This window comes from Choloepus didactylus, chromosome 9 (assembly GCF_015220235.1).
Source record: "Choloepus didactylus isolate mChoDid1 chromosome 9, mChoDid1.pri, whole genome shotgun sequence".
Taxonomy (NCBI): domain Eukaryota; kingdom Metazoa; phylum Chordata; class Mammalia; order Pilosa; family Megalonychidae; genus Choloepus; species Choloepus didactylus.
Genome location: NC_051315.1, coordinates 6,665,306 through 6,690,277, shown reverse-complemented (window position 1 = coordinate 6,690,277; position 24,972 = coordinate 6,665,306). Strand labels below are relative to the sequence as shown.

General features: G+C 37.7%; 1 protein-coding gene across 6 annotated transcripts in view; it reads right to left on the bottom strand.

Annotated features, from left to right (window-relative positions):
- Positions 1 to 399: 399 nt before the first annotated feature.
- IWS1 (interacts with SUPT6H, CTD assembly factor 1) overlaps positions 400 to 24,972 on the bottom strand; it is a 54,606-nt gene continuing 30,033 nt past the window's right edge. For 2 of the 6 annotated variants that reach the window (XM_037849239.1, XM_037849241.1), the window contains 11 exons: positions 24,162 to 24,351; positions 23,569 to 23,626; positions 20,771 to 20,868; positions 19,507 to 19,657; positions 18,198 to 18,280; positions 15,456 to 15,585; positions 13,525 to 13,642; positions 11,798 to 11,909; positions 11,189 to 11,245; positions 8,263 to 8,374; positions 400 to 1,686 (listed from right to left, as the gene is read on the bottom strand). In XM_037849239.1, the coding sequence (XP_037705167.1) occupies positions 1,555 to 1,686; positions 8,263 to 8,374; positions 11,189 to 11,245; positions 11,798 to 11,909; positions 13,525 to 13,642; positions 15,456 to 15,585; positions 18,198 to 18,280; positions 19,507 to 19,657; positions 20,771 to 20,868; positions 23,569 to 23,626; positions 24,162 to 24,351 (1,241 nt within the window). In that variant the 3' untranslated portion in view covers positions 400 to 1,554. Of the gene's footprint in view, positions 1,687 to 8,262; positions 8,375 to 11,187; positions 11,246 to 11,783; positions 11,910 to 13,524; positions 13,643 to 15,455; positions 15,586 to 18,197; positions 18,281 to 19,506; positions 19,658 to 20,770; positions 20,869 to 23,568; positions 23,627 to 24,161; positions 24,352 to 24,972 lie in introns of those variants that run through there. The other 4 variants (XM_037849240.1, XR_005218759.1, XR_005218760.1 and 1 more) reach the window with 4 other exon arrangements.

The window sequence follows — 24,972 nt, the reverse complement described above, 5'->3', positions numbered from 1 at the left end:
TAAATGTAATAGAAATTAAGAACTCAGTAACTTGAATGTTGAGAAGGAAAATAATTTGAACAGATTAAATGACATTTTTCATTGCATTAAAAAGAAAAGTCATTCTGCGCCAAGTGGTCAAAGTTACCACCACCAATATTGGGACAAACTAAACAACAGTTATGCATTTATATAAAGTGAATGTGGCAAAATAAATTAGTATATACAGGTGTTCATTTTGCTATTCTTGCAACTTCATTGCAAATTTGAAATATTTTCAAAACTTTTATTAATCATAATTTAGTAGAAGACTTTCCCTTACCAGTTTTGAACTCTTCAGGTAGGGTATTACCTTATTACCTGGCACCATCAGTTTTGCCCTATATAAGTGAAATTTCCAGGTAATTAGAGCTTACCCCATTAAATGCCAAAATCTTTTATTAATAAATTTAAAATCTTTCCTAAAAAATTACTTTGCCATGTTTATATTTTTTAATGATCAGGATTCTCAACATCCATAAGGCCTTTTACTAGATGGCTGTACTTTTTATTTCAAGTGTTTTTAATTTGAGAGTATTTATTTAAAGTAAAACCAGACTGCTGATTCTATAAACCTACAACTTACCTAAAACAAAACAAAACAAAAAACTGCAGAAAATAGTTCAGACTTTCCTTTCTCCAACTAGACTTCACATTTTAATGTATTTAGTGTACCTGCCTCTTGCAACTCACTACCCCATTTGCGCTTCTAAATTTGTTCAAACTAAATGTAAATAGATCCCAAGAAGTTCTCTTAGTGCACAGTGCTATTTTGGCTGTTCCAAGGCCTTTATGGTCAATAAGGGTCTTGTGTGTCTCGGAAATCAAAGTTTCCAGACACTATCCCAAACTGTAAGTTTTCTCGGATTTAGTTATCTTGACCTAGCAGGGATTTCTGATTAAGTCTGTAAAGACTATTAATTAAAAAGTATCATAAAAAGAGCAAGTGAAAATATAGCTATTAGCTATAATTCTTATCTCCACTTCAACTGTCCAAAGGAATTGGTAGTTATTTTCAATTATATCTATTCTTCCTCTAAGACAGCATTTCTCAATTTTTTTTTCATTATTGTCCTAAGAATAAAACTTGAATTCAAATGAAATTCATTAATGACAATCAAATCAATTAAACTTTTTCTCTAACAAGAGAAATACTAAGAAATAAGACTTCGCTGGATAGGGTTCAGCTTTGAAGGGCCACATATCAGTGTAATAGCTTAAGCATTTTTTTAGCCCCAAGAATCAATTTTTGCCCCCAGTGAGAATGCACCCTCTAAGCAATGATGAGACAGCCCCCCAAAACCCAAATGGAATTTTATTGCGTGACGTTTATAGCCGTATGACTAGTATTCCTCTGTACAAAGTACACAACAAACAGTTTTAAATACAATTGAGAAAATGTGAGTCCTATGACAATATTTGAGACAAGCTGAACAAACCATTTACAGATACACTATAAAATTTTAAAATGTCTTCTTTCTCCAAAGAGTCCAATGTGCATTTCTTAGTGGAGATGGGGGCACATCCCAGGCAAGGTCACAATGGCATTTTATTGCCCTCGATGCTGATTTTCACTGCATGTGCGGATCTGCTTTTTTTCCTGATATCTGTGAACTTTCTCATCTGTTTATCCAGCCGACTGATACCTTTCTTGGAAGACCCCTGAAACTAAGAGTGAGGGGACAATTAAAGAACAGTCATGGAAACACATAAATCTAGTTTTGTCTTTCATCTTCCTATTTCTGAAGGTTAGCAGTCAGAAGAGCTCCCACCTCTAGAATAACGAGAACAGGTTTTGGTGACTTCAGGGACAATAGGACAAGTGCACAAAGCAGTGTTACAACCACGTATGAAGTTCTCTCAATGAAGAATAGTGTTTTTACTGTTGTCTGTGCCTTATTTTTAATTTTGGCTTACTCTATGGAAATCTTCTAGATTAGAGAAAGGGGGGAAATTAAAAGACTATAATCCCCCAACTCCATCAGATTACATTCTGAATGGATGCTTTTCTTCTTTAAAGACCAAATTTGGGGTTGACCACCTTCAAGAAGGGATGGCATAAAAGATGATGATCTTCTAAGGCAAAGGAAAGTCACCTGAGAAAACACCTTCAACCTAATGAATGATGTTAGAGGATTAGTATAATAAACTGGTAAATTTCAGCTTGGAATGATCCCCACTCCAACTCAGCAGGCTCTGTAACTCTTGGCAAGTCACTTCCCGGGCCTATAATCCTTACAGGACTGCTTAAAGAAGTACATGAGATGATGGCAAATACAAGCACAGTGGCTGGTACACAGTCAGTGCTCAGAATAAATATCAGCTAACACTATTCCTATTATTACTGCCACTTCGTAATCAACTAGGATTTAAGTTTGCTAAGTATACTCAACATAAAAATCACTGTGTGCAAAGAAAAGAAAATTAAGTCTCTTGGTCCAAGGGGCTTACTACTTCTTAAAAAGAGAATGTAACAAAAGTGAAAAGACAACCTACTGGTAACCATATATCTGATAAGAAATATGGAAACCATATATCTAATACATAGAATATATAAAGAACTCCTACAACTCAACAACAAAAAAGACGAACAACTCAATTAAAAAATGGGCAAAGGACTTGAATAGACATTTCTCCATAGAAGATACACAAATGGCCAATAAGCACAAGAAAAGATGATCAACATCATCAGCCATCGGGGAAATGCAAATCCAAACCACAACAAAATACCACTTCACACCCACTAGAACGGTTATTAGAAAATGGAAAACAAGTATTGGCAAGGATGTGGAGAAACATGAACACTCACACTGCTGGTGAGAATGTAACACTGCAAAGCCATTGTGGAAAACAGTTTGATGGTTCCTCAGGAAGTTAAACATAGAATTACCATATGACCCAGCACCCCCACTTATAGAAATATATCCCCAAGAACTGAAAACAGGGACTCGACAGGTTATCTGTACAAGTGTTCATAGCAGCATCATGCACAACAGCCTAAAGGTGAAAGTAACCCAAAAGTCCATTAATAGATGGATAAACAAAATGTGGTATACACACAATGGAGTATTACTCAGCCATAAAAAGGAAAATTACAATACAGAAATTCAGAGAGACAGAAATCGAGTGCAGGTTACCAAGGGCAGGGGAAGGGGGACTGAGGAGTTAATGCATAATGTGTGCAAGGTCTCTGGGGTGATGGGAAAGTTCTCGTAATGGATGGTGGTGAGCACAGTGTAACATGGTGAATGTGATTAATCCTACCAAATGGTATGCTTGGAGTGATTGGAATGGAAAAATTTATATGGTATGTATGTTTCCACAATATTAAAAAAAAAAAAAAAGGGCAAATAAAGAGACAATGACAATTAAATGCAATACATGATCCTGGACTGGATCTAATAACAGAGCAAAAAAATGACTAAAAGGACATTATTGGGACATAAGGAAAGAATTGGAATACAGACTCTAAGCTTTACATCATGGTTAAATTTCTTGAACTTGATAACTGCACTTAATGTGGTTTCATTAGTGAACATCTGTTCTTAGGAAATATTACATGGAAGTATTAAGTACTGAAGGAGCATGACATATGCAATCTATGTTCGTATGTTTAGAAAACAGAATTATATAACAAATGTGGCAAAATGTTAGATGTTGATTTATATGGGTGAGGAGCATATTGGAGCTGTCTATTTTCTGTTACTTTTTAAAGAATTTTGAAAGTATTTCAAAATAAATGTTAGAAAATAAAAGACAATGTAGAATTTCTGGAAATTCAGACTTCATTTACATTTTGTTATCTCTTACCTACTTGCTCGTTATGTGTAAAGGTTTGGTCACTGGGCTATTTCTTTTATTTTCTGCAAAGGTCATGTCTTACAAGATGTGGTCTCTGAGAAAGCAACAGCTTTTAGAAATGCTTAAAGAACTGCCATTTATGTCAATGATCAGGATGATCTCTATTTGCTGACTGTGCTGCTACAAATTCAGTTGTTTTAAGAATGGAAGAAGAGGTGAATAATTATAATTTCAGGGGCAGTTGCATACAGATAGGAGAAAGGGGGTTGAATAAACAAGACGGCAAGATGAGGATGTAGTATATGGGAGTTTGAAGTATAAAAGAGTAAGAGATTCTGAGTTTGAGGGGGTTAGAATATAGGACAGAAGAAAACAGATTTATAGAAGTTGCCAAGAACACTTCTTAATGTTTAAGAGAGATATTGAGTAAATGTCAAAATGTACCTCTAAGTCTTAAATGCAAAACTACTCTGGAGCCAGAGCTACACTACTGGGATCACAACTCTATAAATGTTGCATATTCATTAAACCAACTATGCCTCCAGAATTTGGGGTGAGGATGGGGATGGAGAGTTGGGGAGGAAATGATGGGATGGTATTTCTCTTAGAACAATGACTGTTAGGGAAACCTGCAAGCCACCCTTACTGAGCTATTAACTCGCTGAGGCCAGGGAATTTGAAAAAAAAAAAGAAGAATGGAGGAAGGACTCACATGTCACTATTTCAAAACTGACTACAAAGCTACAGTACCAAAATGATGTGATACTGCCGTAAAGACAAACAGACCAATGCAACAGAGTTGAGGGTTCAAAATGAAGAAACCCAGACATCTCTGGCATATTGATTTTCAGTATCCCACTCAAATGATGTTGGGAAAACTGGAAATCCACATGCAAAATCATGAAATGGGTCTCACCATATAAAAAATAAACTCAAAATGGATCAATGACCTAAACATAAGAGCTAAAACATAAAACTTACAGAAGAAAACACAGTGGAAAAGCCTTAGGACCTTCTATTAGGCAACAGATTCTTAGATACAATAGCAAAAGCACAAGAAACAAAAGAAAAAACAGACTGGACTTCATTAAAATTAATAACTTTTGCATCAAAGGACACCAAGTGAAAAGGCAACCCACAGAATGGGAGAAAATATTTACAAACAATATATCTGATATGTATTTAATTATCTAAAACATATCAAGAACTGCAACAACTCAGCAGGCTAGAATAAACAAATACATAGAAAGCAGACTACAGGTTACCAGACACTGGGGGGACAAGGTGGGAGGAGTAAGGAATTACTGCTTAATGGATATAGTTTCTGTTTGAGGTTATGAAGTTAGGTGGAGACACTCTACAGCGTAGGTACCAGTGTGGTGGAGTAGTTGATTTGTGCCTCCCCAAGTCTGATTCTGGACTTAGCCTTCACCCTAGATATGAGGTCAACCAAGCACCAAGCACCACACAAGAAACTACAAGTCATCACTAACAGTTATGTTGACCACCATCCTACATTTTCTAGGAACATCCCAATTCCAAATATTATTCTATGTGGATTTCAACCCTTTACAAGAGTACTCATGCTTGGATAAGAAAGAGCTATGCTACCATCACCTTATCCCCTGGATTTCCAGGATAGTCGCAAATGTCTCACTTCCTCTCAGATGCCACACCTTGATTTTTGGTACCTGCAGTCAGTCCACAGTTGATGCTTCTCTTTCACCTGCCCAACTCCCAGCAGCTATATACACCAGCCTGAATTTCTCCCTGCCTACTCCCAGGACCTTCCCTAACAGTCTGAGCCCTGGTCACACGGTATAACCTTGGTGACCGGGACACATGGAAGCCAGTGCCAATCTATTCCTAGTTACGATGCTTAGCACTTGTAGCTGGCAGGTGGTGGAGGACACACAGATACAGCACCTAGCACATCAAATTCAATGATACTTGTTCTGATTCATCAACTCTGTACCACCTTCTTTAGGGCATTAAAAGTAGATGGAGCACTGTTTATAACAGCCAAGAACTGAAAGCAGCTTAAAAGAAGAGCAAGATGGGTTTGTTTAAAAAAATTATGGTAACAATTGTATAATGACACAATATTGAGTCACTGAAGAATATCTGCTTCAATGGATTCTTCCCATGTCAAGTGGAAGAAAAAAAAAAAAAGGGAAGGTATAAGAGAATATTGTTGCAATTTTGCCTAAAAACAATTAAAAGAAAATTTGTAATAATGTTTATGCATGCATATAAAAAGGACTAAAAAGAAACAATTCCAAATGTTAACAGTAAGGTGTGTTGAGATGACAGAGGACTTTAATTTGTGCTTTCTGCATTCTTAAAGCTTATACAAAAACATGCGATCTTCTCACTTTAAATGTTACTTTAAAACACTGCATGGAATAAGTGCACATATAAAAACACACAGAGAGCAGTTGTATAAAACAGTAAAACATTGTTAATCAATGTCTGTGATTAACTGTACAACTATTAGAAACCTCTTTCATGAACTAGAACAAATTTATAACACTATAACTAGAAGTTAATAATGGGGGGGAATATAGGGAAAAAATATACCTATTGCAAACTATGTGCTACGGTTAGTAGTATTTTAACATTCTTTCATCAACAGTAACAAATGTACTATACCAGTACTACAAGTCAATAATGGAGGAGGGATGGTTAGGGGTATGGAAGGACTTCAGTTTTTTGTTTTTTTTTAATTTCTTTTCTGGACTAATGAAAGTATTCTAAAAATTGAAAAAAAATTAATTGTGATGATAGATGCACAGCTGTTGATGGTGTGGGCAAGTGATGGTGCATTTTGACTGTATGGTATGTGAACAGTCTCAATAAAATTGAATTTAAAAAAAGGACTGAAAGGAAAACGAAAAGAAAAAGGTGTTGGGGAAGAAAAAAATACTCTGAAAGGGATGAAAGGAGGGAAGAAACAGTGAAGAAAGTGGAAGAAGTTAAAAAAGAAAAGGAGGAGAGAAAGGATAACCAATAAGAGGTGGCTAAGAGGCATAGATATGTGAAAGTGAGAAAAAGGAGCTACACAGGAGGAAGTATTTGCTGCTGAATCAGTATGCCTCTACCTTTTATTTATTCCCAATAAACGAAGGGTGGTTTGCCTTGCTGGTCATTGAACAGCGAAGTGAACTGGCAGGAAGGTAAGTGGAGTTAGTAGAAAAACCTGCCGAAGCAAGGGGTCATGGCCATGGCACAGGAGGAAGACAACCCACATGGACTTGCTGAGAGACACCACTATTCATCCTCAAGTACCGTGCGTCAGTAAGTCTGGCTTTATGAATGCTCCAAGGTCTTTCACATCTCCAAGAACATACCGAGTATGTGTTGAGCAAATTCAGCTCCTAAACACTCAGTATAAGGAAGTTTCAATGAGTCATTAAATGCATATTGCTGAGCTACCGACAACAGAAGCAGCTGCCTCCCTTCCACTGAGAAGTCACAAGCCAGTTTATATGCCAACGCAGATCGCCAATGATTCTGGGCCCTAATAAAAAGAGTACCAACCAGAATGCTTCACAGGGAAGCAATGATCTATTCATAAAGGAAGACATTTCCTTGTCAATTTCTAAGCATTCAAGAGGACTTGGACGTGACATTCAAGGTCATTATTTTGGATCCTAAACACACCCCTACCCTGGCTTCTGCTCACACAGTGGGTGCCCCCTTGGGGACACCTCTCTGAAACACACTGGTGGGGCCAGGCCTACAGGGTGTCCTGTTGCCTTCGATGCTGAACCTGACAGAGCATTTTGTGGAGTCGTCACTGTTTTCAAATTGCTGCTTATCCTTTTACAATTGGCTTTGGCCCTTTTTAAGAATACCAGCTAGAGAGATGGCTGAGAAACACTGAAGATCACCGAGTGATATTTATAATGATGACAGAGAAAATGTCTACTCTGAGTACCTCACAACAGAATTAGTTTAACAGCTGAAGATAAAGGGAGGAGTAAAATTGTGGAAGCAAGTTAATTGTGGTTCTCACAGCTTATTTTAAGGAAAAAAAAAAAAAAAAGGTACTGTATCAGAACACTTTAGGCTTCAAGATTAATTTGAAATCAAGATTAAAGTAACTTTCTGATTTGATCATGTTGCTTTAAGTCTGAAATAAAGCTCATCAGGTGTGAACTTTAATCTTTTTCTTCCTTCTGATTACTCAATTTGGCTAGGTAAGAGACCAGAAAACAGGTCTCTATAAAACAATCAAAGAAACCTCAAGTGCTGCAACAGGTTATAAAACATGAAGTAAAAAACAAAAAAAGTAAAAAACAAAATAAAACATGAAATAAAAAAAAACAAAAACATGAAGTAAAAAACAAAAAAAAAAAACATAAAGTAAAAAACATGAAGTAAAAAACAAAATTTCAGGTGATTCTACCTGAAATCAACATTTTCCCTCTGCTTGCTTACCCTGGATGACTCCATTTCCACATTCCACTTGGGCCTGACAACATAGTCCTTGTTGGAGGGCATTGGGACCCTTGCCCGGGCACAGAATCCAGGATCTCCAGGTCTGAGAGCCCTGAGGAAAGGACAAACAAAACCACGCTGCTTAGGTGGCTAAGCACGACTGGGCCCGCACGCTGCTGAGCACTCTAGTCATGCCCCTCGAATTCAGCCGCACACCCTGCCTCCCGGTCTCACACCTCCACTTTCCCCAAGCCACCCAATCCATTCTCACGCCAGCTGTCTTAGTTGGTCCTGCCACCCACTCATATTCTCAACTACCCTCCAAAGCCAACTTTCGGTGCACTTTCACAAATCCTTCCCACCTCCCTAATTTCAGAGGCCATCACACTGTTCTCCTTCACTAAGCCATCAAGGCACTGGGTCCCAATTTTCCCCACTGAGGGAAATCACTTGGGTTTACTCATGCTGTTCACACATAATCAAGTTGAGTCAAAATGAGCCTGGGAAACTGTGCATGTCCATAAATTCATTTACACAGTTTTATATATGCAACTCATATAGTAATTTTTGTCTGCTTCCTTTTGTTAAAAAATTTCTTATTTCCAGGTTATTGTAGATTCACAAGCAGTTGTAAGAATATAGATTCTCTGTAACTTTACAGTTTCCTCCAGAAGTAACATCCTGCAAAACGACAATGCATTATCACAACCATTGATATTATCTGCTCACCCTTCCCCAGTTTTTCTCGCACTCATTCTGAATTTAGTTCTATGCAACCTCAACCACCAGCCAAGACACAGAACAGCCCCACCATGACAAAGACCCTTTCTGTTGCCCTTTTATAGACACCTCCACTTCCCCACTTCCCTGTCTATCCCTAACTCCTAGCAACCACTGATCGGTTCTTCAGTTCTACAATTTTGTCATTTGAAGAATGTTACACAAATGGAATCATGTGGTATGTAACCTCTTGAGATGGGGTTTTTTTTAACCCAAACTAATGCCCTTGAGGTCCACCCAAGATGTTGCTTTTATCAATAGTTTGTTCCATTTTACTGCCAAGTACTGTTCCAAGGTATGGATGTGTTAATCTGTTTAATCACTGTTGAAGGACATCTCAGTTGTCGCAGGTTTTGTATTTTTATGAAGAAAGCTGCTATCAACATGCATGTACAGGTTTTTCACAAGCATAAGTTTTCATTTTTCTGGGATGATACCCAGGAGGAACTGCTGGGTCCAATGTAGTTGCATGTGTAAGAAACTGCCAAACCATCTTCCCGAGTGGCTGTGTCATTTTACATTCCCACCAACAACATAGGGGTGATCTAGATTCTTTGAATCCTCACCAGCATCCAGTGTTATCACACACAATGACTTTTATGCCTAAATTTGAGAACTACCATGCTAGACTAAAGGACGGAGCAAAAGGAAAGTCTGTAAATTGATTTCTGGGCTTTCAAACCATTCAACCTTTGGGTAATTAACTTCCCTTGTGGTAATGGGGGTGGGGTGAGGTGGCACAAGACTGGGTAAAAAATTCTAAACTGTTTCTATTCCCTTGTATGATTTACTCCATTTTTAACACTAAACCTCTATGACCTTCATATATTTGAACAGATTAACCAGCTAGACCAAAGAGAACTTTCCATAACCCTTTCTCTCCCTCTGAAGCCACTGTCTGTCTCACCAAACTTATCCATGAACAGACTACATCTGCTTCTTCCAGCTCACCTCCCTTTCTCTCCCTGAGATCTGGATGCTGTCCTGAAGGCCAACATTTACCTTCACAAACCTCCCTGTAGTGCCTGCAGCTGCCACATCCCTCCTTCAGTGTGGCCTCATATCTCCCAACATTCTCCTGCAATGGGTCTGACCAAGTCTGCTCACTATCCTTCCCTGGCTCCTCTGCCTGGCCCAATCCCTTTCAAAGTTCAGTTCATTTTTTACTTTATACAGTATCTCTTGGTCTAACAAGCTCCTCTATGGAGCTATCAAATCTTTGTTGCTAGGCCAAATATCTTTTTAAAATTCCAAGCTCTAAACCCATGATATTTATAGGAATATCTCATGAGGCATCTCCCATTTAATATGCTCAAAGCAGAACTCACCTATGACCTCCAATCTACTTGTCCCTCCCCTTTTATGGATGTCTCAGTCACTTAGACTAAAGTTTTGGTTAGGGTTTTTAGCTCTAATCACTGCTCCCCCACTGAGTGTCACCAATTTCCAGCAATTTTGCCTCAGCAATGTCTTCTCAACCTTCTGGTCCCCCAACATGTCTGTCTCAGTTTAAGGGGATCACTGCCTTCAGTTCCTTTGCCCTCCAACCCACCCTACATGACGCCACCGGAATCAGCATTCTAAATCAAACCCAATGACCTTAAATCTATGTTCAAAAACTTTCTATGGTACCACAAAGAGAGGGGAAAATTCCTCATTTAGATTAAAAGCCCTTCAAATCTGGTCCAAGCCTACATTCCCAACTTTATCTCCCACCATCTCAGGCCCACACCACCGCCCAACCACTTCAGTCCACTTGCCCTTCTTAAAACAGACTTTGCACACTGACCCCAAGTCTTTGCTTACGCTCTCCCCTTTGCCTATAAATCTCTTTGTAGAGCTAAAGCTTTTTGGGAAAACGAATTATGCTTTATTTTATTTTGTATTCCCAGAGCTTAACACAAGCCTGGCACATAGCAAGCAGCAACAGAATCGTTACTGAATGAACTATTTCTCAAATTTTCTTATATTCCCCAGGGCACCCAATATAATGCTTTGTTCATTGTAGATATTTGATGAATGTGTAACTGAAAAGCATCTCCCCTACCAGTGTGAACATAACATTGTTTCATTTGTTATTTTTCTTAAAACAATGCAGCAAACAACATTCTCTTACACAGTCTAGAAAAATAACTAAAAAACTTACTTTTCCTCTCCTGTCAGCACCTTCTCCAGGTCTCTTCGGGGTGTCTGACCACCAGTACTGGGGAAAAATGTAACCAATGAGTTATCAGGAATTTTAGAACCCTATTACAAAGGAAAAGGGCAAACTGGAATATGAAACAGATCGTTATTAGCTCTTTTACACTAGATCAGGGAAAATAAGCCCTAATCTTTTAAAAGTACCACCTAGTATTCATTTGCATTAACAAGCTTCATTTTGAGTCAACCTTAACTGCCATATTTGTAACCAATGACCCTGCTCTCCTGGATATAACTATATTCAATATACTGATACAAGTTGGGCCAACAATATATATTTTTTCTCCTAGGACTCTGGGATGGAACTGAGAAAATTTAGTTTTTTTCCTGCAAGGTGGCGGAAACATAACAAACCTCTGGGACTGTGGGAAAGGACGGACCTTCATTATTTACCATCCCATTTAAACTGAAACACTATTATGAACAAGACAGGTTATCAGCTGAGAGTAAAGACAAAATCCTATCATCTTGCAGGTTTCTTAACGGCTTAGAAAAAAGCTCAGTTAGTGCAACAGTAACATTATTTCACTTGCTCATACCTGTTCCCTCATACCTGCTCATTCTTCGCCGCTGAGGCATTTGTTCTAGATCTCTCTGCTCCCTCTCTTCTCTTGTCATCCCTTTGTAGTTTGAGGTAAGACCAAATATAGGCCGAGACCACTCATCTGTAACAAGGAAGCAATAAATTATCGAGTCCGTAAAATAGCATTTTTCTCTTCTTTCAAATAACCAGACCCTAGCATAAGGCAATACTCTTTCTTTTAAAGACTCCATTATTTTAAAGACCCCATTATTTCAGGACCACTTATAGAATAAACACAGCAAAATAACCAATAATACAACTAACTCCAGCTGATACAGATAATTGTATGTACAAAGATCAGCTAAACTAGTAAGAGCCACAGAGATATAAAGAAAATAACCTTTGACTCACTATGACATTCAACAACTAGCTGTGCTGACATTTCATAAAGACAGCCTAGATTTCTAAGTTTATACCACTGGAAATAGTCTTAAAATTCTTCCACTTTCTTATACTAACCAAAAATAGTTCTCTTAATGGCTTCAATCTTTGAAAATTACATTTCAATAGTGCAGGTGTAGTCTATGGCTAAGATGACCCACTGTTTAGTCAGAAGTCAGAAGTGTCAACTGCTATTTCTGTCCTGAAACATAATATGGCTTAATGCTGCATTTAACACACTGTAAAAACAAGAGGTCCAGTATAGACGGAATACAGGTGTTGCCATACTAAGGACAAAGCAGGGATTCTTAGAGAGTCCACATTTTGGAAACCCCCCACTACCCCCAGCCCTGGATTCAGCACCACCATGAAACCAGTGGAAATATTCTGTTTCTCTCAGTTTCGGGTGAAAAATAGGTTGAGAACCACTGCAGGAAAGCTTCAATTTTTTTTTTTTTCTTAAATCATTTAATGGGCAGTAAATGGCAGACCAAAGATATTAATACTTCTTTGTTTCATAAAAGAAATCGACATTTCCCTAAAACCTTTGGACAAACTAAAAATTTCAACAGAAAAACAATTCCTGTATCCAAACGTCATATTAGTTACTTGTTCTAGCTAGTCTTGAAGTTTTAAAAATTCCTTTTCAACATGGAGCCTAGGAGGTGTTAAAGAGGATAATGAAAATACACAGTTTTCATTCTTGAAAATGAAGCATTTCATCAACAATATAGCACCTGATCAGATGAATTTCAGTTAGACTCTTCTTGACTTCTTTTGCATCAATAAATAATACACAAAAGGGTCTGGACATTACTGTGCAGGTAACAGCAACAGCAGTGACTAATAGTTCTTGAGTACTATGTGCTAGGCACTAAGCCTTACACATATCTCCTCTCACTTAATTTTCACAATAAACCAAAGCAAGCATATAATTATCTCAATTTTACAGAGGAGGAAACCAAGGCTTAAATCACTAGGTTAAGGACACACAGTAGGGTACGTGGCAAATCTAGGACTTGAACCCAGGTATGACTGACTCCAAGACCAGCATTCTAACCCCTCTCCCCCAGGCTCTTGATCCATGATTAGAAAACGTATGCTTCTGTTTGCTATGTTTAATACTTGCTAGCTACTTAAAAATATTGAGGAGCAAACTAAGTCTAAGGGAAAAAAGATGGTACCAATAAGTTATTTCTATCCCACTTTACTGCCCCATTTAAAACGAATATTGGTAAAAATATAATTAGCTTTTATCTATACATCTCTCTCTATATATACATAAACATAACAAACAAAAAGCAAAATTTACATACTGATTAATTTCCCTGCCATGTCTTTGTTGGACCTTGATTCCTTGGGGTGTTTATAGAGATACATCACTGCTCGTCCAATCCCACTATGTTTCAGGGTCTCCTGGCTCACACTAGGTAGCTGGGGAACATAAACACATACACACATATTAATCACTCAGAAGTCGGGAGTCCTGCTCAGCTATCCTAGAGGACCTCCAAGACCTGATTCGTTCACAATAAAATAAGAAACAAGAATCCCATTTTCAGGATATGCAGACATTGAACACAAAGACACTTATCTGTGTTCATATCAAGAGCTGAGGGTTCAGTATTACCTCTGAGTTGACGTTTAAGTGTAAAGCCAGTGTCAGAAGGTATGAACTAATTAGCACACTCAGAAGTTAGCAGTTGAGCACAGGAGTCAGCACAGGCCTTAGAATAAAACAGACTCAAGTCTGAATACAAGCACAGCCACCTGCTAGCTATGTGACCTTGGACAAGTCATTTAACTTCTCTGAGCCTCAATTTCCTCATCTGTAAAATGGAAACAATACACCTACCTTGCAGGTTTGTTGAGAGAAGTAAGTGAAACAGTGCATATGTAAAGCACCGAGCACAGTGCTTGGCTGGCCTACAGGAGGTTCTTCGGGAAATCCTTCAGAAGTTAAGTAGCTTGCCCAAGGTGTCACAGCCACATCAAGGAGGCCCAGCTCGACATTCAAATGCAAGTTTATCTGACTGTGAGGCTGGTGGCCTTTCTGCCTCAATGCACCTCCCTAGAACATGCCCCTTTTTGTTCTAAACTTCTCAACCAAGTACATCATAGCTACTCCAAGATCTTTTTCTTCAATACTATAGTTAAATGAAGCTTTGTAAGGCCTTTCCCTTTATGTTCATTTTATTGAGTATGTTCCTTTTCCAGAACCCCTCTGACAGGCTGTAGCAGAGAATGTGCAAATGTGTGGTAGAATAAAGGGGTTGTGTGCCAGTTTGAACAGTATTGTCTCCCCCAAAAGCCATTATCTTTGATGTAATCTTGTTTGGGCGAACCTATCAGTGCTGATTAGATTGAAATTCTTTGAGTGTTTCTGTGGAGATGCGCCCCACCCAGCTGTGGGTGATGACTCTGATCAGATTTGAATGGAGGTGTTGGCCCGCCCACTGGGTGGGTCTGAATTAAATTACTGGCACACTATATAAGATCTTACAGGGAAAGATCAGCTGGTCTTTTCAATGCCACAACTTCTTCACCTTTGAATTGAGTCAGCTCTCATTTGGTAGGTTGTCTTCAAGTGTTTTACAAGAAGGCTGAATTAGGGAGTTTGTTTTCTGAGTCATAATATGCTACAAAAGGTTTGCTAATGCCTTTGTACATAAAAAACAATTTAAGAATAAATTTTCCAAATGAAAAAAAAAAAAAAAAAAAAAAGATCTTACAGAAGGAGTGAGCTTGCTACAGCCAAGAGGGACGCTTTGAAGAACACACTGGAACTGAGAGAGAGGAGCTTCAGCTTACAGAGACATTTTGGAGATGGCCATTGAAAGCAGACTCTTGCTGCAGAGAAGCTGAGAGAAGACAAACACCCCAAGTGCAACTAAGAGTGACACTTTTGAGGAACTACAGCCTAGAGAGGAACGTCCTGGGAGAAAGCCATTTTGAAACCAGAAATTTGGAGCAGATGCCAGCCACGTGCCTTCCCAGCTAACAGGTTTTCCGGACACCACTGGTCATCCTCCAGTGAAGGTACCGACTGCTGATGTGTTACCTTGGATACTTTATCGCTTTAAGACTGTAACTGTGTAACCAAATAAACCCCCCTTTATGAAAGCCAGTCCATCTCTGGTGTTTTGCATCCTGGCAGCATTAGCAAACTAGAACAGGTTGTGATAATGAGTACAAAACTCATTAGATAATTAATGAAGAACTAACAGTCAGATTATCTGTCTCTAACCTCTTGCAGAATCTTCAACAGCTCCTCCCGAATCTTTAGTGCAGGCAAACTCTTATCTGGTAGAGGAGAGAGCCATTCCTTGATGGCAGACATCACACCACTATCAATAAACGTTTCTTTAAGGTCCTGCCTGCAATGATAATTAAAAAAAAAAAAAAAGAAAAAAAGAAAAAAGTCAGGTCTTAGAACCTTGACTCTGTCTTTCTCTGGATTTTCTTTCGTATTAGTGACATTTCCAAAAATTGCTTTTAAAGAGGCATTAATATAAATTCAATATTAAATGAATACGTATTCCAGTTCCAAAAGCAATATGAAATTTAGTTCCTATTTTCTAGAAACAACAGACTTGACAGGGAGAGATGATTAAAGGAAAACACAACAAGTTACATACGATAGGTTAATGCTGAAAGGAATGGTATATTCAGTAAGAATAAGTAGCTATAATTATTACAACTAAAAAAATATCATTCAATCTGAATAGTGACTCTCAAAGTTTTTCAGGTGGTGGAGAACCTGCGTTGGGTTATGCTTTACAGGACAATACTGGCAAAAATGAAACTGATGAAACATTGGTATTTTAAATTCCATTTTCACGCAACTAGGCGAATGGATCTTGAGGACAGCATTTTCAGTGAAGTACACCAGAAGCGAAAATATTATAATGCCTCACTAGTATGGACTAATTATAGTGTGTAAACTCTGAGAACTGAATCTTAGAGCACAGCTTATCAGGGGAACACTTATTGTAATGGTCCCTAGATGTAAGCTCTTACAGCAGTCACATCCATTCCTGAAGTGTAATGATTATCTCCAAACTCTGAGATGCTGAGCTCTTTGTCATCAGGTTTTGTCAGGTAAGTTGGGTATCTGTGTGACACCTGAAACTCAAGTGTTGAAACTCAACTTCTCTGTGAGACCAAGGGAAGATATGTTTATTTGGTGCAGGATTTATATTTTCTATGGCTCACTAAATAATTTAACATGCAAGGTCAGTTTATTCAAACGCCATAATTATACGGAACTTTGAATAGGAAGTGAGATCTGGTAGGTTTGTACAGGTTGGGTGAAATTCTGATACATCCCAACGTAATTTGGGCAGAGAGTAAAAATATTTTTTCAAGGCCCCCTTGAGGAACTGGGGGAAAATGAGGAAAATGTTGGACTTCCCCACCTGGGTTATTACTGATATTCTCATAAACATTGAGGACAAACAATTTAGTAACTAGACTGAGCCCTCGATCGTGGGGCTCATAAGCCCTTATAAACTTGTTACTGCAAAGGAGAGGCTGAACCTACTTATAATTGTGTGTAAGAGTCTCCTTCAGAGAATGTCGCTGTTGCTCTGGCCTCTCTCTCTCTCTCTAAGCCCACTCAGCAGGTGAGCTCACTGCCCTCCCTGCTACATGGGACCTGACTTCCAGGGGTGGAAATCTCCCTGGCAACACAGGATACAACTGGGGATGAGGCTGGACCCGGTATCGTGGGATTGAGAAAATCTTCTTGACCAAAAGAGGAAGCAAGATAAAACAAAATAAAGGTTCAGAGTCTGAGAGCTTTCAAATGGAGTCGAGAGGTCACTCTGGACGGCATTCTTAAGCATTTTATATATATTCCTTTTTAGTTTTTAGTGTGTTGGAATAGTTAGAGGGAAATACCCGAAGCTGTCATATGGCAACCTAGGGACCTTGATTTTTGAAGACGACTGCATAACAACGTAGCTTACATGGTGTGACTGTGTGATTGTGAAAACCTGGTGGCTCACACTCCCTCTGTCCAGTATATGGACAGATGAGTAGAAAAATGGGGACAAAAACTAAATGAAAAAATAGGGTGGGATGGGGTGGTGGTGGAATGATTTGGGTGTTCTTTATAATTCTTATTTTTATTCTTTTTGGAGTAAGGAAAATGTTCAAAAATTGGGGTGATGAATGCACAACTATTATGATGGTACTGTGAACAGCTGATTGGACACTGTGGATTACTGTATGGTATGTGACTATATCTCAATAAAACAGAAAAATAAAAGACATTAAAAATTCCATTTTATATACTAGAACCAATTATGCTAATAGAAACATGATAATATTGTGTGTGTGTGTGTGTATGGAATCTGCCTTAGACAGTTTTGTCTGTTGGGACTTAAGTGGCAACCTTCTGGTCAGACTTCCGAGACCAGGCTGGCAGCTCGTTGGTGTACTAACATATTAATTACTTCAGCCACCAAAAGTAGGTTGTGGTTTGGTTCAAGAAGAAAGCAATGTTGATCCTTAAAGCTCACAATTATCAGTGAACCAACGAGAGCTTGATAACAAAGCTCTCTTAAGTGCATCATGATTACAGCAAGACCAATGGCACTTGTCAGTAACAGGACCCACACGTGAAACCTCGTATGAGACGTGTCAAGCGGTCTCCTGGATTTGCCTGTTCTCACTTATACTGGGAACGTACAGGCCATTTAACAGACCCAAAACTCTCCACAAAGAACAAAATCAGTGGTTTCCAAGTTTTCTTGTTTTTTTTCAATTAATGGGTTTGCTATTTGTTCTGTTTGCATCAGAAATCAAGGTATAAGAAAAATTTCTAAGGAAGAAACATCATTTGGGGAAGTCTACCCATTTTAATTTTTCTGTCAATTGACAGAAAGCTATCATTTTTTGTATCTCGGAGAATACCAAGTGCATAGTTTCAATACCATTCCATTAAAAGGGAAAAATTTTTTTTTCAATAAAACAAAATACTTACTTCTTAAGGTGCATAACCACAGTAGGTAATAAAGTCAATTTTTTCAGCGCTGGTTTTTTTTGGTTGTTCAATTGCCTGTCTTCCTACCCAGAAAGAAAGACAAAAAAGTCTTTTTAAAAAAGCAGTTCTATCTGCTAATAGTGAATTATCTGTAATTTGAAACCTTAAAATAAAGCAGCAGCTTCTCAGAGAAACTACACTTTTTCCTAAAAGAATGGATGGCTAAATAAAGAACTTTTTTGCAGAGACCCAAATCCTGTATCTGTGTTGCTCAAACTCACAGAACTATAATGACTGCCTTTAGCCACTACAAGTTGAGAGGAATAATTTTAATGTAAAGTATTGGCATAACTGTCAAGTTTCCAAAGAGTTCACTTAAGTTTCAAATTCTAGGTGGGGAAATTTGGTTGATAGCAGTATTCTTCCAGTTGTCAGGCTCAGGTGATAGTGGAATACAATGCCAAAGAATGGTTGGAGTATCCACACTTGGGCAATTTTTGTCTAATTTTAAAAATTATGGCTAATTTCAAATACACATAAAAACAGAATACAGAATAATGCATCCCTCGGTTTCAGCAATTAACCACACATGGCCAGTCTCAGTTTAGCTATCTCTCTAGTTACTTTTCCTTCCTCTTGAAATATTTTGGAGCAGATCCTAGACATACTTCATGGAATCCATAAAAACTTAAGCAAGTTTAGTTATCCTCCTGGATAAGTTGGTCTCTATGGCTCTGAGTTTGTAATGAAAGTGGAAAGGGATTATACCCTGAAAAATGTGAAAGTACTATTACTGACAATAACTTTGATAGCCTATGTGTTCAGAGTAAAGCAAAATCGTTTTTAGCTAGACAAAAAAAAAAAAACAAACTTCAAGTGTCTCTAAAAGATCACGACTTGTTCTTGGTCATTTTTTATAATTTAGGCATATTTAAAAAAACAAAACAAGTTAAATGTAGTCCCTGAATGGAGGCAAGAGAATAATCCATGAGTTTATAGTACTTTTTTACATATGAAGGAACACAAAACTTTGTGGTAAACTGAGAGCAAAATCATTTCCTCCATAAAACTAGCAAAGCCTTTCTTTCATCTAAAAAGGTTCATTGAACTAAAGTCTTTTCAGTTTTTTTCTAAACATGTAACTAAAAAATTAAAATTATTTTCACACTTAAAAACTTAGAACAGTGAATGCCTTATCACAAAAAGCAAAGCATAATAAATGCAGTTTAAGCCAAAGTAAACAAACAAAAAAACACCCAACCCTTTAAGTAGGGGAAGAGAGACGAACCTAGAACTGGCCCCGTCTCACCTCAGCAGCTTCGTTCATCTTGACAATCATGGCGCTCACGACATCATCTGCGTCACTAATGAAGGTGCCGCCATCACGGTTGCGCCTGCGCTTGCCGCTCAGGCTTTTTTTCCGCTGCAGCATCATCTCAAAATCTGACAGGAAATCCATACTAAGCAGAAACACAAAATCAAGTTGGGAAGACCTAAACACAAGCTCCCTTTTTAATACATATTTTCTCATCACAATTAAAAACCACCGAATTTCTGAATTCTGACTCAATGAAGTGCTTCCTTCTTTTCAAAGCCCAACTACTTATAACTTGCTTTTAAAAGAACAGGTGATCCTAAACTTTATGTTCAACTGTGGTACTATCATCCCAACTGTTACAAATTAAACACAAATTCTCCTCAACTTTTTATACACCACATTCACACTTGCATATGTGAGCTTGAGAAGGAACATTTCAAACTCTCATTCAGGGGACACTGCCTACACTACAACAGTTCAGTTTTAAGTGCACTGGAAGGCATTCGATTAATTGTTTGAATGTTTTTGTCTTATATAGCATGAGTAGAAAAAAAAGAAAAACTGCTACTTTTAGAAAACGTAAATCTACAGACTTGCTAAGAGCCTCAACTCCTTAAGCTTTAATCAGAATCAGACATAAAAAGGAGGGAGGTAGGGAACTCTGCCATCATAAAACTCAATTTCAAGGACACTGCCAAAAGCATCCAGCTTAATTCCTGCATGCCACTAGGAATTGAAAAGGAAACCATTTTTTTAAAGCATTATCTTTACAACTGTAAATACCAGCTAACTACTAATTCAATCTATGTTTTGTATGGCTTCTTTCAAGCAGGAGATTTTCCTAAAGATAGATTTCAACTATCTTAACAAAAGTAAAGTGAAATACAATCAAGTAGCATTTTATAATTAAATCTTTAGGTTTTTCTCTCCCCCATCAACCACAAAATAAGTTTTTCTCTCAAAAAATCTATTTATATTATTTTTCAGAAGAGCTTACATGGTGAACCATAAATTAAAAGTCTGGTGACCATATAAATACAATTCCAAAAATTAAGCCATCTAGGTACGGAACAAATGAAAGAACAGTAACGGAGCAATAGCACTATATAAAGAGAAGAAGGAAAAAAAGCAGAACAGATTCTCACCTCAACTTTATTAGGACCCAAGATAAGAAAAGACAAAGTTAAAAAGACTCTACCCTTAATTGTTTTTTCAGTTTTCTTAACAAATTTCTTTTTAAAAGCAGAAACTCAACTGTTTTCCTCTCTTTATGTTATCATCAGAATCTGAATCTTCTGCTTCTTTTATCTGTGTTTCACCTCTGTCTTCTTCCAAATCTTCTTGGTTAAAACCCTACAAGGCAGGATAAGTTAGCCAGTCATCACAATCTCCCTACAGATTTTCTTCTGCTTTTAATTTTTGCGTATTTTTAAAGAAATACATTCACATGAAACAAAAATTAAGTAGCCATAAAAAGGTATTCATCAAAAAGCTCCCTCCCATCCTAGCCACTCATGTTACTAGATTTCTTGTGTTTCCTTCCAGGGACAGTTTACACTTAGACAAGCAATTCTACACATCTGTATTTAGTATCCCCCTTTTAATTATAAAAATGGTAGTACAGTACACTTTACATACAGTATATTGTTCTGTGTTTTCTGTAACAATAGGATTGGGGAACCAACCCATTTCAGCATGAAGTATCCTCATTCTTTTTTAAGGCTTAGGCTACCACACGGTATGGCTGTAACCATATTAAACTTTTACTAAACTGTAGCTTCATTTGCATTCTCTTATTTTCAGTAAGGTTGGGCATTTCTTCATGTTTAACAGCCATCTGTAACCCTTTCTCCAGGAATGCTCAATATCCTCCAGTCTCTTTCACCTCCAGAGCTCTAAGGAATTTGAATCTACCTTTTATTTAGCCATGTCTAAGGGGAACTGTTCCCATGGATGTCTTAAGCTATCATCTTGATCTGGCTGAAATAGTTAACCTTTTCTTTGTAATTTCTACCTTTTGTGTCATACTTAGAAAAGCTCTCCAGAAGGTTCACCTATTACATTGTTTTTCTCAATAAACTGAACCCACAACCAATTTGATATTAACTCTCCAACCAAATTAGGTAAGTACATCTTACTCTTACAGTATGTATTGCTCAGCTGAGAATGAGCTTCCTGGGGGCAGTGCCCAAAGCACTCTCTAACACACAGACTCTTAAATATTTGTTGATTGATTTCTTCCATTCTATTTCTCTTAGATTTACTTTGTTAGTTTTCTACCATCTTGAATTAGATTCTAAATTCATCTACTTTCAGTCTCTCTTGCTTTAGTAATACAACTGATTTCTTCTTTGACCTAAGAGTCATCTAGCAAGGAGGTTTTAAACTCCTGGGTGATGGGGTGTTTTGCTTGCTGATTTTGTTATTCATTTTCAGTTTCACAGTATTGTATTTAGAAAATGTTGTTTATTCTTTGTACTTTTTGGAAAGGCTTGGCTTAAACTTTATATGGACCAATAAGAGCCAAGGCAATCCTTAAGAGTAACATGGTTGGAAAACATAAACTACCAACTATCAAGAGTTATATATTAATGATGCAAGGATAGAGACCAGTGAAAGGGAGGAGATAGTCCAGAAACAGATTGGAGAATATCTACAAACACTTCATTTATGACAAAGATAGCACTGCAGAGTCTTGGGAAAGGATGAACTTTACAATAAATAGTGCTGGGTCAATTGAATATTCTAAGTGGGGAAAAGAGTTTTTGACCTCTACCTCACACACACCCAAAAGCCTATTACGGGTGGATAGTACACCTAAACGTGAAATACAAAAATAAAGCTATTACAAGATAATGAAGGAGAATATCTTCATGACCTTGGGAGTACGCAAAATTTCTTAGGCAGAATTCAAAGACAAAGAGTGGTAAATTTGATTTATATTAAAATTAAGAACTTTTATTCATCAAAAGACTCCAGTAAAAAAACAAGCTGCAAAATGAAAGCAAATATTTTAAACTTTAAAACCACCAAAGGACTTGTATCCAGATTACATTATATAAAGAGGCTCATTCGTGGTTTTTTGGTCTGGTTGTTCTATCGGTTTCACTCCACTTGAATTACGGCTTTCCCACTTCACCTACTTCTATTGTTGGTTGCTACCACTGTTTCTTGCTTAAGATGCATACTTAGTTTCCTCTGATTGTATGCCACATTGCACATTCGAAAAATGCAGAAATAATTTGAGGCCTATAATGGTGTTACTTTTGTCCTGAAAGGATTTCTGTTTGTATATGCCAGGTGTCTGGGAGTACTAGGCAATTGTTCAAGAATTCCTGTAATCTGATTTCTGAGACTGAGGTTTTCCAGGATGCCAGATGACTCAAAGCTAGGCTGAAGTCCAGGCAAGGGCTATTTTACTTCCATTTCATCCTTAATCCTAAATTGCTGCTCTTTTGGAGTCTCAATCAGAGCACAGGGTTTACAAGGGTCCCCTACCCTCCTAGCAGGGCCTGAACTCCAAATATTGTCCCCCTAGCCTTGACGGTGTCAAAAATATAGATCAGCATTTCAACTGTGTTCCGAATAGGCAAATACCCCTCAGCAAAAGCACCTCTAAATACTGAGCTCATCTCTTTAGGTCTTTGCCTCCTGCTGCTTCTTGATTAGTACTTCTTTGCTGCCTTTTTACTCTGACATTAAACAGATTTTTAAAACATTTTGTCCCATTTTCTAGTTGTGCTTAGCAGGAGGGTTGGTCCAAATTACCTAGCCTGCCACTGCTAGAATTGAAAGCCCCTTAACTATTGTGAATTTTATCCTTCAACATTACAAAATGCCTTTCTTTCTTTTAATGCTTCTCTCTCCCTTTAAGCCAATTGTGTCTGTTATTTTCATCTTCCTATATCATCTTATTCTACTTTCTGAATACCATTTTTCTAGATTTTCTCCTGAATGCATCAGTTCTTTATTCCAACTTACAGAAATGACCTATTAAAGAACCACTGATAACAAAAAAAAAGCAATGAAAAAGTATTTCCATCTTATACTTACTGTAAATTCTTCTTCCTCTTCATCACCTGATTCTCCAAATATGTCTGCAATAAGGTTTCTAGAAGAGAAACAAATACAGAAAAAGTTTGTTTTCTTTTCACATGCACAGGAATCACAAAATCCTTTAACAAGGTATAATTTACACACTATAAAATGGGTAGACCTTTACTGTGCAATTTAATGGGTTCTGACAAATGTTCATACTTGTGACCAGCACCCCAATCAAGATACAGAACAATTCCATTTCCCTGGAAAGTTTCCTCATGCCCATTTCTACTCAGTCTCCTGCATCAACACACTCAAGGCAACCATTCTAATTTCCATCACCAGAAATCAAGTCTTGCCTGTTCTTGAACTTTATGTAAATGGAATCATACCATGAGTCCCCTTTGCTTCTTTCACTTAACATATTTTAGTGATTCACCCATGTGCAGCTTGTAGCAGTTCAGAACTAAAATTCTGAATCCACAAGGTCATGCAATTAGGCAGGATTCAACAGGAAACATTAATACAGCTTGCAAAAACTTGAAGACAAACCACTCTCTACCACCTTTTTTAAGAACTCCTGAAAGCTCACTGCATATGTCACTTACTCTTCTTCATTCCCCGACTCACTATCACTCCCAAATAGATCCTTCTCTTCATTTTTCTTATTAGACAATCCTTTCCCTGCTTCTTCTTCACTGTCCGATGCTACAGTCTTCTCTCTTTTGCCTGATTTTTCCAATGTAACATCACTGTCAGAGTCATCTGCATCAGAGACGACACGACTCTTCTTTGCTGCTTTCAAAAAAGAAAAACATCATAATCTTATTTTGTCACAGTCACTGTTTACTAAGTATAACAGGACCTTTAAAATGGCAGTATGTGGCAAAAATAAAAGGGCCCCCTAAAATATGATTTAGAATGAAAACAAAAACAAAAAACTAAAAGGCTCATTCGGAGTCACCTTAACAGTCACTTTCCTTAGGAAAAAGTGGCCAAAAGACGGGGAAAAAAAAATCACCAATATGAAAGTGTGCATCAATGGCTAACCTTCCATTGATGGAAGGAGAAAACAAGAATAGAATGATATGAAGAACTGGCACCCCTCTATACTGACTATTATTAGCGGAACCAAGAAGGACTGGATGGTCTTGTTTCATCTTCCTTAACAAACTGTCTGCATTTGAGGTAACACATTCATTTTTCTTCTCCTCTAAGAACTGTAAGATTATAATAGAGTACCCCTTTTCCAAAGAAAAATAAGCTTCATAAAAAAGTAACTAAGGAAAAATTATCTGTGAAAATGAATTCCCATATAGTTAAGACTGGCCCACTCTGCAGAGACATGGAGTCTCTATACAGTCTCTCAGAACATCCCTGCACTTGGGTATTCAGCCTTAAGTCCCTGTGGGAGCTCCA